Source organism: Pithys albifrons, chromosome 28, assembly GCF_047495875.1.
Source record: "Pithys albifrons albifrons isolate INPA30051 chromosome 28, PitAlb_v1, whole genome shotgun sequence".
Classification (NCBI taxonomy): Eukaryota; Metazoa; Chordata; class Aves; order Passeriformes; family Thamnophilidae; genus Pithys; species Pithys albifrons.
Genome location: NC_092485.1, coordinates 5,191,234 through 5,204,704, shown reverse-complemented (window position 1 = coordinate 5,204,704; position 13,471 = coordinate 5,191,234). Strand labels below are relative to the sequence as shown.

Genomic DNA, 13,471 nt, shown 5'->3' with positions numbered 1-13,471 from the left:
CCAGGTGTAATTCGGGTCTGAGGCTGCACAGGGCGAGGCAAACCTGTACACAAATCCAGAGCTCCTGAGAGAGTCACACTCAGGTTTGCACTTTTAGAGAAGGTCTTGGAGAATTTTCGCCTCTTTTTGGTCCCCTCCCACCTCTCCTGGGCTGTCACCTCCTCCAGAGTTGGACATCAGGGCAGAAATGTCTGATCTGCTGCTCCAGGTTTGGGATTACAAAGGCAGAGCAGAGCAGGGGAACCAGGTGTGTTCCAGCACTGGGAGCAGCAGAGCACCTCAGGGACCTCCCTGGCCTCTCCCTGGGGGCTTCTCTCTGCCCTGGGTGTGAGGGGGTTCTCCTGGGGCTTGAGAATGTTCTCCTGGAGCTTCAGGATGTTCTCCTGGAGCTTCAGGATGTTCTCCTGGGGCTTGAGGGTGTTCTCCTGGGGTTTGAGGGTGTTCTCCTGGAGCTTGAGGATGTTTTCCTGGGACTTCAGGATGTTCTCCTGGGGTTTGAGGATGTTCTCCTGGAGCTTGAGGATGTTCTCCTGGGGCTTGAGGATGTTCTCCTGGGGCTTGAGGGTGTTCTCCTGGAGCTTGAGGATGTTTTCCTGGGGCTTCAGGATGTTCTCCTGGGGTTTGAGGGTGTTCTCCTGGAGCTTGAGGGTGTTCTCCTGGGGCTGAGCCTGGCCCAGGGAGGTGGATGGAGCTGCCAGGTCCGAGGGAGGTGGGTGGAGGGCACGGAGTGTGGCAGCTGCCACCCGAGCTGAAAGGTGATCCAACAGCCTGAGGGCCTGGCCAGGCTCTGTAACTACAGCTCAGCTATGGATTAATCCTCCCCAGGGTGTTCCTGCCTTGTCGGTGACACCTGTGGGCTGGATCCGGTTACAGACGGTGGGAGAGGGGCTGGGACCTGCTCTGGGTGCCGGGGATGGGCTGGGGGTGGTGCCAAAGGGAGGGGGCACTGAAGGAGGGGGGCACTGAAGGATGGCAGAGCCTGTGTGTCCTGGGACACCCCTGTGGGGCTGCAGCAGGGGGGTCCCCCTGCCCCCAGTCAGTGCCTGCTGGGCACAGCCACGTCCTGTGAGGTTCCTGCTGGCCATGTGGCATTTCCCACCCTGGGAAGGGGCATTCCTGAGGGATGGGTGGCTGCACAATGTGCCTTTGGGGTTGCTGGGACCTGCTCCACCAGGGACAGGACGAGATGCCCAGAGTGTCCCTCGCAGTCACCACCCAACAGCACTTTGGGGTTTGGCTGTTGGGGCTCCTTCCTTGGTGCAGAAATGGTGATGGAGGAGCTCCCAGAGCAGCCCCAGTATCCCCCAGTATGCCCCACTGCTGGGTGAAGGGTCCCAGGCAGCACCAAACCAGTGCCAACACAGCTCTGTCCTGTGCCCTCAAACTGCCCCTTAAACCTCTCACTGAGACGTTTTCCCACTTTTATTTTTCCCTGTTTGATCCATATTTTTCACGTCACTTCCTTTTCTTGTTCCTCTTTAAACAAAGCAACATCCTAATTAAGTTGATGACTTTTTTTTTGAGTCGGTTACAATATAAGGGAAGTTGTTAAATATTTTCCCCAAAAAATCACACGTCAAAATGATACTTTTTCATCTCAATGTTCTCTAAATGCCCTGCCATGCCCCAGGTGCACCTGGACAGACACACTCCCCACTCCCTTTGTTTCCAGCCCGTGATAACTGCAATGAATTGGGGTTTTCTTCCCCTCTTTTCTGGCTGCTGAAAGGAGAAGCAGCAGCTCCACAGGAGGGTGGGAAGCTGATTAGTGGGGCTGGAGTGACCCGAGCCCAGGGATCAGCTGCCGTGGGGCCAGTTCCCAGCTGCTGTGGGGGCACAGGGGGCTGTGCTGGCTGCCAGTGGCCACACAGTTGCTTTCCATGGCAAATCTCCTGCTTTCCTTTCTTTTTGCCCTGCCTGTGACCGGTTTGTAAAAGTTAAATGGTATTTTCTGATTAAGGCGAGTGAGCTCAGCTCATTTCCCACTCCTGCCACATCTTTTGTCTGACCTTGGGGTAACACCTGACCCCTCCAGACTCCAGTGCCTCTCCCTAATAGAATGACACTATTTCCTTACATTACTAGAAGGACAGGATGATAAATTAATTCACATTTATGTGGTGCTGAGATACGACCGTGACAGATGAAGAGCCTGCCCCGGAGCTGCTGCTGCTCTCGGTGCTGATGAGCTGCTCTCTGAGGCAGTGATTTATCTCGGAAACCACAACAACTCTGCACTCAAACCCTGCAAAACGCAGCCTCAGCTCGAGCAGCAATTATCCCATTCCTCCTATTTGGAAGTATTTCTGGGATAAGATGCTGGATGCAGCTGGTCCCGACTGGGGAGCGCTCAGGAGGAAGGGCAGGGCTGGCTCAGAGTCCCGAGGGAAACTGGAGCACAAATCTCCTTAGTGCCAGCACCAGCTCCGGAGTTCATGGATTGAGGGATTCATCCCACTTCCCAAGTGTTGCCCCGTGTGGATCCGCAGGGATTCTGCCCGGGGAGTGACTTTAGGGAGCCATCCTTGTTCCTGCTGATGTCACGGAGCTTTCTCTCGGTGCTTGTTTGTTTGCTTGTTCTTTTAAATGCTTTGCAGCCCGAGGGCGTTTGGGGTTGGACCTTTCCCAGGTGCCAGACAGGGAATATTCCAGGGAGGGAAAGGAAAACGCAGCACAGGCAAAAATCCTGGGGAGGAGTGAGACAAGAAAGCAGGGGCTGTGAGAGACGGGCTGTGAGAGACGGGCTGTGAGTGTGTTCCTTAGGGATATGCTCCTTAGAGATACATTCCTTAAGGATGTGCTCCCTAAGGATGTGCTCCCTAAGGATGTGTTACTTAGAGATGTGCTCCCTAACGATGTGCTCGTGCTCCTTAAGGATGTGCTGAAAATTCAACGGGATGAGTAGATGGACAGTTAATTATCCCGAACAAATGGGTCTGCCTGGAGTTTATCTGGAGGGTTGGCAGTGATGGTCCCTCTGCAGGTTGTTTGAGATGTCCTTTTCTTCAGGGGATGGGAGCAAAGGTGTGTCTGGGGACCACTCTGGGGTTCCAGCAGGTACAGAAGTGCCACTGGACCCTCAGGTCCCATTTCTCATGACTGACTTTCCTTCTCCCCAGGACCAGGGGACACTCAGGGCACTTCACTCAGCTCTGAAGTGTAAGTTGCTGAGTGGATGGAAATGGTTGTATTTTAAGGAGGAGAAGGCAAGATGCAAATGGATTTGCTGGTGTTGGCTGTGCCAGTTGTTTCCCAGAACAATTGTGAAAGCTGTGCCCAGCCTCAGGAACGGGCACAAAGCTCTCCTCTCTGCTCCAGGCAGGGATAGGGCAGTGCTGCCCCCCCAGTGCTGCCCCAGGAAAGGGCACGTCCCTCCCTCAGGGTGGCAATGCCAAGTGATCATCTCCTACCTTCCTGACCGTTTCCTTCCTTCCTTCCATTGATTCCCACACTGTAATTCAGCATTTGCTCTGAGTGGTTTCTTAGGGATGTTGTGGGGCTGTGCCTGTGCATCATTCCACAGAATCCCAGACTGGTTTGGGTTGGAGGGACCTTAAAGATCACCCAGTTCCCTGCCATGGATGGGACACCTTCCACCAGCCCGGGCTGCTCCAGGTTCATCCAACCTGGCCTTGGACACTCCCAGGGCTGGGGCAGCCACAGCTTCTCTGGGCACCTGTGCCAGGCTCTGCCCACCCTCCCAGCCAGGAATTCCTTCCCAGCATCCCAGCCAGGAACTCCTTCCCAGTATCCCACCTATCTCTTCCCTCTGGCAGTGGGAAGCCATTCCCTGTGTCCTGTCCCCCCAGGCCTTGTCCCAAGTCCCTCTCCAGCTCTTCTGGAGCTCCTTTAGGCCCTGGAAGGGTCTCCCTGGAGCCTCCTCTCCTCCTTTCTGGGTCCCTCCAGCTCTCCCAGTCCGGCTCCAGAGCAGGGGAGTCACATCCACCTATGCCTTTGAAATCAGTGGTTTTCATTATGTGAAAGCAAGAGCGTTTTCTCTTTGTGGCAACGTTGCTCCGTGCTCTTCAATCAGCATTAATTAAGCAGCTGACATGCAATAAATGGTGCTGGAGGAACGTTCCTGGGAGCAGCAGCTCCTCAAGTTTTACTGTTCCTCCTGCAGCCGTAAATAAGGATAAATGTCTAATTGCTGCTGAAAGCATCCTGCTGGACCTAATGAGCTGATTAAAAACAATCCCTCATTGTGGACCTGTTTAATTTTATTTAACTTAAACCAGAGATCCCCCTTGCCTGCCATTTGTGGGGCTGCTCTCAGCCCCCCTGGCTGCCTCGGAGAGCTGGGGTTGTTTTCCAGGAGTGGGGCTGTGGGAAGGGCGTTTGTTGCCATTGTTATTCCACGAGGTCTCATTTCATTCAACTGGTGAGGAGGAATTTAATTTCAGCCCTTCCCCAGAGTTATTTGTGCCCCCAGGGAAGTCCTCAGGCTCTGCTCACGGGAGGCAGAACATCCCACGTGTTGCTGTTTGCAGGGATGAGGTTTGGGAATTATGAGCCAAACTTTGGCCAAATCAGCCTCGGGGAATCCACTGCCTTTGCCTGGAGAAATAAAGACCCAGAGTTTCTCCTCTCTGGCTGTGAAGGTTTTCAGGCTGTTACACAGCTCTCCATCTTCTCTTGAAACTGCTGAATTAGCTGGAATATAAAATACACCCTCTGGTCCACAGAGATGTCCTGAGCACCCTCAGGCTCTCCCCCAGCCCTGGCATCCCTTGAGGCTGTAGGGATGGGGCTGAAGGGCTTGTTCTGCTCTTTGGGCAGGACTCAGATCTTTTCTGAGGGTCTGGAGCAATGATTAGGAAACTCTGGGTCTGGGAAAGGGGGTCTCATCTGCCCCTCTGGCCAGTTTGGGTGGAGGCAGCCTCAGAAGCAGAGGAGCATCACAAACAGCCCCAGCATTCCCAGCCTGGAGTTGTGTGTTCCTACAGCAGCTCCATGTCCCTGTCCCTGGCAAGGAGCAGCCCTGACAGTGTGGGGCAGTGTGGGGCAATGTGGGACAGGGTGGGGCAGTGTGGGACAGGGTGGGGCAGTGTGGGACAGTGTGGGGCAGTGTGGGACAGTGTGGGGCAATGTGGGGCAATGTGGGACAGGGTGGGGCAGTGTGGGACAGGGTGGGGCAGTGTGGGACAGTGTGGGGCAGTGTGGGACAATATGGGGCAGTGTGGGGCAGTGTGGGACAATGTGGGACAGTGTGGGGCAATGTGGGGCAATGTGGGACAGGGTGGGGCAATGTGGGACAGTGTGGGGCAATGTGGGGCAATGTGGGACAGTGTGGGGCAGGGTGGGGCAATGTGGGGCAATGTGGGGCAATGTGGGGCAATGTGGGACAGTGTGGGGCAATGTGGGGCAATGTGGGACAGGGTGGGGCAATGTGGGACAATGTGGGGCAGGGTGGGACAGTGTGGGGCAGGGTGGGACAGAGTGGGACAGGGTGGGGCAGGGTGGGACAGTGTGGGGCAGTGTGGGACAATGTGGGACAGTGTGGGGCAGGGTGGGGCAGTGTGGGGCAGTGTGGGACAATGTGGGACAGGGTGGGACAATGTGGGACAGTGTGGGGCAGGGTGGGACAATGTGGGACAGGGTGGGACAGTGTGGGACAATGTGGGACAATGTGGGGCAGTGTGGGGCAGTGTGGGACAGTGTGGGGCAGTGTGGGGCAGTGTGGGACAGGGTGGGGCAGTGTGGGGCAGTGTGGGGCAGTGTGGGATAATGTGGGGCAGGGTGGGACAATGTGGGACACTGTGGGACAGGGTGGGACAATGTGGGACAGGGTGGGACAATGTGGGGCAGTGTGGGACAGTGTGGGACAATGTGGGACAGGGTGGGACAATGTGGGCTGTGTTCTCTGGCACTGCCTGTCCCCAGGACCCACCTACACACACAGGCACGGGGGGATTGTTCCTGCACCCACATCTGCCCGAGACAAAGGGGCCCTGGAGGAGCCTGGAGGAGCCTGGGGGAGCTTGGGGGAGCTTGGGGGAGCCTGGGGGAGCTTGGGGGAGCTTGGAGTAGCCTGAGGAGCCTGGAGGAGCCTGGGGGAGCCTGGAGGAGCCTGGGGGAGCCTGGGGGAGCCTGGAGGAGCTTGGGGGAGCCTGGGGGAGCTTGGGGGAGCCTGGAGGAGCTTGGGGGAGCCTGGGGAAGCTTGGGGGAGCCTGGAGGAGCCTGGGGGAGCTTGGGGGAGCCTGGGGAAGCTTGGGGGAGCCTGGAGGAGCCTGGGGGAGCCTGGAGGAGCCTGGGGGAGCCTGGAGGATCTTGGCATTTGCCCTCCTGAAGGCAGCAGGAATTCTGTGTGTGCTCTTTCATTTGCTGCTCCTCAGGGCTGTGCTGTTGTACAGACCATCCTCCCTGTGATCCTCCAGTGCCTGGGACATTCCCACAGAGCTCTGCCCACGGTTTCAGTCGCTTTTACAGCTCAAAAATTATCTGCACATTTACCTCTTCCCATACTTGTACAGTCCCAGTGCAGTTGTGATGGGCAGGGTGTGCCTTTTGGGTGGGCAGGCCCTGGCACTGGTGCCCAGAGCAGCTGTGGCTGCCCCATCCCTGGCAGTGTCCAAGGTGGGACAGGGCTTGGAGCAGCCTGGGCTGGTGGAAGGTGTCCCTGCCCATGGCAGGGGTGGGATGAGATTTAAGGTCCTTTCTAATTCAAACCATTCTGTGATTTTGTGGTTTGTCTTCACTGAAATGTCAGTTTGGGCTCAGCCCTTCCTTTATTCCAGTATGTACAAATATCCCCCAGGCACCTCCTCCTTCATGTCACAGCCTTTTCCTTCCCACCAAGCACCACCCAGGCTCAACTCCCCAACATATTCTTCACTTTTCAGCCCCAAGCAGCTGTAGATGTTTCCTGTTTCAATCCCTGCTGCCTGGCACCCTCCCTGCCCTGTGCTGTCTGTGAAGGGAGAGGCTTCAAAGCATTTGGGGGCAGTGATGGGAAGCATCAACCCCTGAGCATCCTGAGGACTCCAGAAACCTCCTCCCTGCTCAGTCTCTGGGGGCACAATTGGCTCTTCAGCTCCTAAGTCAGATTTGTGCTCAGTAACAGAGACATAAACCCAGTGAGTCCATTACTCATCTTAAGCTGTGGCTGGAGAAATGAACTGCTTTAAAAAGGAAAGGCTGCAGATCAAAATGATCTCCTGCCCCAGACAGGCAGCTAAAGGAGTCATTTGAAAAGCTTTGTTCAGTGTGACCTGATCACAGGACTGCACAAGTGCTGGACATGACTTTAATTACTGGCCCAAGCCTATAATTATTCTGTCCTTCAGCTATTTTTATTGCAACAGCTGGATTGGAAAATCCTTGGAACGAGCAAAATAGATCAAAGCAACACTCCCGTGAGAGCCCCTTCCCAAGCTCCAGTGTGCCAGCAGGTGGGACTCAGAGCCCCTTCCCAAGCTCCAGTGTGCCAGCAGGTGGGACTCAGAGCCCCTTCCCACCCTCCAGTGTGCCAGCAGGTGGGACTCAGAGCCCCTTCCCACCCTCCAGTGTGTCAGCAGGTGGGACTCAGAGCCCCTTCCCACCCTCCAGTGTGCCAGCAGGTGGGACTCAGAGCCCCTTCCCACCCTCCAGTGTGCCAGCAGGTGGGACTCAGAGCCCCTTCCCAAGCTCCAGTGTGTCACCTGGTGGGACTCAGAGCCCCTTCCCAAGCTCCAGTGTGTCACCTGGTGGGACTCAGAGCCCCTTCCCAAGCTCCAGTGTCACCTGGTGGGACTCAGAGCCCCTTCCCAAGCTCTGGTGTCACCTGGTGGGACTCAGAGCCCCTTCCCAAGCTCCAGGGTCACCTGGTGGGACTCAGAGCCCCTTCCCAAGCTCCAGTGTCAGCTGGTGGGACTCAGAGCCCCTTCCCAAGCTCCAGTGTGTCACCTGGTGGGACTCAGAGCCCCTTCCCAAGCTCCAGTGTCACCTGGTGGGACTCAGAGCCCCTTCCCAAGCTCCAGGGTCACCTGGTGGGACTCAGAGCCCCTTCCCAAGCTCCAGTGTCACCTGGTGGGACTCAGAGCCCCTTCCCAAGCTCCAGTGTCAGCTGGTGGGACTGGGACACGCTGGCACAGTGAGTTCCTTCGGACAGCAGAGGGAGAAACCCCCCCCCCCCAGCTCCTGTTCCCTGGGAGGGTGACAGGGAGCAGTGTCCTCAGAGCTGGCTGCAGCCTGCCTGGCCTTCAGCAGAGCTGCCCAGCCCGTGTGGCAGGGCTGGGTGGTTGCCATGCCATCTGCTCCTCACTCGCTGCCCGCGGCGTGCCCGGCGGTGCCGCAGCCCCTGCCCAGGGCTCTGTTTGTCCTGCTGGGTCCCCCCACTCCCTCCCTTCACTCAGAGCTGAAGGGGCAGCAGCCCCCAAAGCTGCAGCCAGGGAGTTGTATTTCATGAGGACGGGCTCTCCTTGGATGCCAAACAGCCCCTGTGCTGCTCCTGCCTGGCCACGTCCCACCCACCTTGGCCAGAGCCCTGTGAGTGCCAGGCAGCAGCAGGGCTGGGCATTGCCACTCTTTCCTGCCCTTTTTTCCCCTCTTAGCTGAGGGAGCTGCTGCCCTTTTGGTAACTCTGTTGTGTGATGCAGCCCCTGTGCCCCCCTGAGGGAGGGAAACCAGGCACGGGGGACAAACGCTGCTCCTTTGGGCTCCTCTGGGGTGGGCACTCACTGGGGGGTGTCAACAGCACAGGGAAGGGGGGTGGCAAAGGAGGTCCTGGCAGGAGGATCTCTGGAGTTTTGGTGGGTGGCAAAGGAGATCCTGGCAGGAGGATCTCCGGAGTTTGGGTGGGTGGCAAAGGAGATCCTGGCAGGAGGATCTCCAGAGTTTGGGTGGGTGGCAAAGGAGATCCTGGCAGGAGGATCTCCGGAGTTTGGGTGGGTGGCAAAGGAGATCCTGGCAGGAGGATCTCAGGAGTTTAGGTGGGTGGGTGGCACATCTGGCACCAGGGAGCGTCTGGGGAGGGAACCAGCTGGATCCTGGGTGGAAATGGGCTTGTCTAGAGAGCAGTCAGGAGAGGTGCCACTGTGCCCTGACTTCCAGAGCTGTGCCAGGTGGGTGATGGGCTATTTGGGACACAACAGGGGTGCAGAGCCAGTTCCCTGCTGTGCCCAGGCTGACTGCAGGGGCAGAGCTCACCCTGGTGCCCTGGCTGAGGGATTGGATATTTCTAGATATGTCTTGTGCATAAAATACAATTAATTTTTTTTTTTGAACAGCAAATCATCCTTTTTATTTTATCCTCTGGGTACTGTTCTCTCCTTTGGTGTTCAGTAGGGCTGAGTAACTTTCCATCAGCCCCAGGGGAGAGCAAGGCCCTTCTGCCATCCCAACTTGGCATGTTCTGTGATTCTGTGATCCAAGGGGTCACTCCGGGCTTTGAGCCCAAATAACCCCATCAAGCTGCTTTTCTGCCAGCAGAACAAGCCAGGGGTGGGAGAACTGTGCCCACGGGTTTGTACCTGGGTCCCCAGAGCCTGGAGACCATTCCTGGCACTGCCCACACCCCCAGTCCTGCACACAAATATTTTGGGGCTGGAAACACTCTGTTCCCCCAGGAAATGGAGCTGTAACTGCTCTGGGTTTGTTTTGCAGCTGAGGGTCCCTCTGCACGTGCTGCTGCTCTGCTGCCCAGGGGCACTCTGAGGTGCTGCCCCTGCCCTGCCCTCCAAGATGGTCATGCCCAGACAGCCCCTCACCTGTGCAGGAATCGCCTTCGCCCTCTGCCTTCAGCACCTCGTCAGCACCATCGAGGTCCCTCTGGATCGTAAGTTGTGGGTTTACCCCTCTCAAATCTCCTGAAATATTTACTGCTTCTTTTAAGCTCCCTCAGGTGATTCTTCCCTGCCCCAACCCCAGCAAGTTTTCTTCCTTGGATAAGACCTTGGCCACAGGATATCTGTACCTCCCTGTATTTCTGGCACCTTCTCTGAGTCTGTGCATCACCTAAGAAGCCCCTGAAGGGTTTATCAGGCACGTGGCAGCCTCTGACTGAGGGGGATGACACTGGGGGTGCTCAGGACAAGCCTGGCCTTGGTGGAGAGGGAGTTTGTGAACTCCTGAGGGGTCCCCAGTGCTGCAGGGGAGGGCTGGGCACACCAAAGCCCACCCAGGCAGCCTGTGCTGTGTCCCAAACCTGCTGAAGGGGAGCTGGGAGCCTCCTGGAGCTCTTGGCAGCAGCTTCTCCCCATGGACAGTAAGTGGGTGGATTAGAACACACTTGAGTTGTAAAGTGGTTTGTGTGTAATGTTTGCAAGCTCTAAAATAACCCGCTGTGTTTGTGTTTGTGGACATGATGAACACACAGGGCTGCTCTTCAATTAACCTCTTGTCTTCTTTCCTCCCTGCTTGCCCTTTGGGGATAACAGCAACTATTCAGAGTGAATGTAAGTGTGCCCTCCCCTCTGTGTGTCCCTGCCCGTGTCCCCTGCGTGGCCACAGTGGGCACGAGGGCTCTGCAGGGAGCAGGGGGCAGTGGGGCTGTGGTGGCACACGCTGTCTGTGGGGGCACTGCTGTTCTTGTGGGCAGAACAGGATCAGCATCTTCTGCTGCACAGCTGGGAGAGGCACTGAGGGGCTTGGGAGGAGCTCGTGGGCTCTGCAGCAGGAGCCAGGCTGCCTTTGCCACGGGAATGTTGCTTGTGCAGGAGGTTGTTATGCTGCTCTGCCTGGCATGTGTGCCCAGCTCAGCCCCAATTCCTGACAGATCTGAAGCATTGCTGGCTCTTGTGGGATGAGCAAACCCTCTCAGACCTTCATCCCAGGACAGCCTTGGGGACCTTCAATCCTGAGTTCAGGGTCAGACCAGGTCCTGCTTTGACTGCAGGGCTGGTGGGTCCCTTTTCACATCCCTGCCCTCCTAAACACCAGTTCTGAGGTACTTCAGGGCCAGCCTGGGGGTCTGAGCCTCTTTCTGCCCAGGGAGTCCCTGGCAGTGCCTGGGGGTCCCTGGCCCAGCTGCAGCCCCTCCCTGAGCAGCACAGCCAGGAGGGCTCTGATGGGATTCCATCCTGGCAGCAGGAAAATGGAACTGTGGAATTTCTTCAATCCAAGACACCAAGTGAGAGACAGGGGGCTTTGGGCACCTCAGGGGAGCCTGAGTAGTGAGATGGTCTGAGAGGGGATGAGCAGCTCCCCCACCAGTGCTCAGGGGCATTTCCTCAGGGCTGGAAACCTCCCATTGCACATCCAGCCTGGGGAAGGAGCTGAGATCCCCCCGGACCTGCTGCAGGGTGGCAGAGGGACCCACACAACCCCCCTCATGGCTCCCTCTTGGCTTTGCAGTGCCTCAGCCCCCCACCATCACCAAGCAGTCGGTGAAGGACTACATCGTGGACCCGAGGGACAACATCTTCATTGAATGTGAAGCCAAAGGGAACCCCATGCCCATGTAAGTGCCCCCACAGCCGGAGCTGTGCCATCCCTCGGGGCTGCCTCTGGGTCACCTCCCCTCTGATCCAGCTCTGCCACGTTCCCCATCAGCCAGTCCAGCTGTTGGCAAACCCAGGGGTGCAAACCTGGCCTCTCCTCGTGCTTCCAGCTTCTCCTGGACACGCAACGGGAAGTTCTTCAACGTGGCCAAGGACCCGAAGGTGTCGATGCGGCGCCGCTCGGGGACACTCGTCATCGACTTCCACAGCGGGGGGCGGCCCGAGGACTACGAGGGCGAGTACCAGTGCTTTGCCAGGAACGACTATGGCACTGCCCTCTCCAGCAAGATCCACCTGCAGGTCTCCAGTGAGTGACCAGAGAGCAGCCGGGGCAGTGGGCACAGCCCCGAGGCTGCCAGAGCTCTGGGAGTGTTTGGGTGATGCTCTGGGGCACAGGGTGGGACTCCTGGGGGTGGTTCTGTGCAGGGCTGGGGGTTGGACTCGATGGTGTTTGTGGGTCCCTCCCAGTTCAGCATATCCCGGGATTCTGTGACCTCAGCCCGTTCCAGCTGTGCCCGTGTCCAGGTGTATCCAGGGCATGGGGGGTTGGCTGTAGCCAACAGGGAAACTCTTCATGCATTTCAGGGAGTCTTGCACACCTAGAACTGAAGTTTGCATCGAGGCCACTGCATGGAAACCAGGCCAGCCCCCCTGGGGAGGGCTCTGCAGGTGTCCTGCCCCCCCCGCTCACAAGGCTTTGTTTCCCACGGCAGAGTCTCCCCTGTGGCCCAAGGAGAAGGTGGATGTGATCGAGGTGGATGAAGGGGCCCCTCTGAGCCTGCAGTGCAACCCCCCCCCGGGGCTGCCCCCACCCGTCATCTTCTGGATGAGCAGCTGTGAGTGGGCACCCCGTGCCCCCCGTGCCCCCCGTGCCCCCTGTGCTCCCTGTGCCCCCTGTGCCCCCTGTGCCCCCTGTGCCCCTGCACCTTCTGTGCCCCCTGTGTCCCCTGTGCCCCCTGCACTCCCTGTGCCCTCTGTACCCCTGCACCTTCTGTGCCCCCTGTGCCCCCTGTGCCCCTGCACCCCCTGTGCCCTCTGTACCCCTGCACCTTCTGTGCCCCCTGCACCCCCTGTGCCCCCTGTGCCCCCTGCACCCCCTGTGCCCCCTGTACCCCCTGCCCCCCCGTGCCCCCTGTGCCCCCTGCACCCCCTGTGCCCCCTGTACCCCTGCACCTTCTGTGCCCCCTGCACCCCCTGTGCCCCCTGGGCAGCCTCTCCAGCCTCTCCAGGGCTTAAATCACCCTGTGTGGGGTTGTTACCACTGGGTTGGGGCACTTTCTGCTACTTAGGGGCAGTTTCTGGGAGTTTAGGGCAGTTACTGCTGGTTTAGGGTTGTTATTGCAAGTTTAGGATTCTTGCTGATAGTTTAGGGTTATTATAGCCAGTTTAGGGCAGTTTCTTCTAGTTTAAGTTATTTTCTGTTAAGTTAGGGCTGTTACTGCTAGTTTAGGGTCTTTACTGCCAGCTAATGGGTAGTTTCTGCCAGTTTAGGGGTTTTAATGTTAGTTTAGGGTCTTTTGCTTCTATTTTATGGTGGCTTCTGCTAGTTTAGGATTGTTTCTGCTAGTTAGGGCTGTTACTGCTAGTTTAGGGGGTTCACTGCTAGTTTAGGGGTTTCACTGCTAGTTTAGGGGGTTCACTGCTAGTTTAGGGGGTTCACTGCTAGTTTAGGGATTTCACTGCTAGTTTAGGGGGGTTCACTGCTAGTTTAGGGGTTTCACTGCTAGTTTAGGGGGGTTCACTGCTAGTTTAGGGATTTCACTGCTAGTTTAGGGGGGTTCACTGCTAGTTTAGGGAGTTCACTGCTAGTTTAGAGTCTTCCCTGCTAGTTAGGGCTCTTACTGCTGGTTTAGGGATTTCACTGCTAGTTTAGGGGGTTCACTGCTAGTTTAGGGATTTCACTGCTAGTTTAGGGATTTCACTGCTAGTTTAGGGGTTTCACTGCTAGTTTAGGGGAGTTCACTGCTGGTTTAGGGATTTCACTGCTAGTTTAGGGTTTTCTCTGCTAGTTTAGAGTCTTCCCTGCTAGTTTAGGGCAGTTGCTGCTCGTTGAG

At 57.1% G+C, this 13,471-nt stretch overlaps 1 protein-coding gene across 18 annotated transcripts in view; it reads left to right on the top strand.

Annotated features, from left to right (window-relative positions):
• NFASC (neurofascin) overlaps nucleotides 1-13,471 on the top strand; it is an 89,929-nt gene that overhangs the window by 23,602 nt on the left and 52,856 nt on the right. For 13 of the 18 annotated variants that reach the window (XM_071578740.1, XM_071578739.1, XM_071578734.1 and 10 more), the window contains exons 2-6: nucleotides 9,583-9,754; nucleotides 10,356-10,373; nucleotides 11,272-11,377; nucleotides 11,528-11,724; nucleotides 12,131-12,253. In XM_071578740.1, the coding sequence (XP_071434841.1) occupies nucleotides 9,661-9,754; nucleotides 10,356-10,373; nucleotides 11,272-11,377; nucleotides 11,528-11,724; nucleotides 12,131-12,253 (538 nt within the window). In that variant the 5' untranslated portion in view covers nucleotides 9,583-9,660. The remainder of the gene's footprint in view (nucleotides 1-9,582; nucleotides 9,755-10,355; nucleotides 10,374-11,271; nucleotides 11,378-11,527; nucleotides 11,725-12,130; nucleotides 12,254-13,471) is intronic. The other 5 variants (XM_071578731.1, XM_071578741.1, XM_071578738.1 and 2 more) reach the window with 1 other exon arrangement.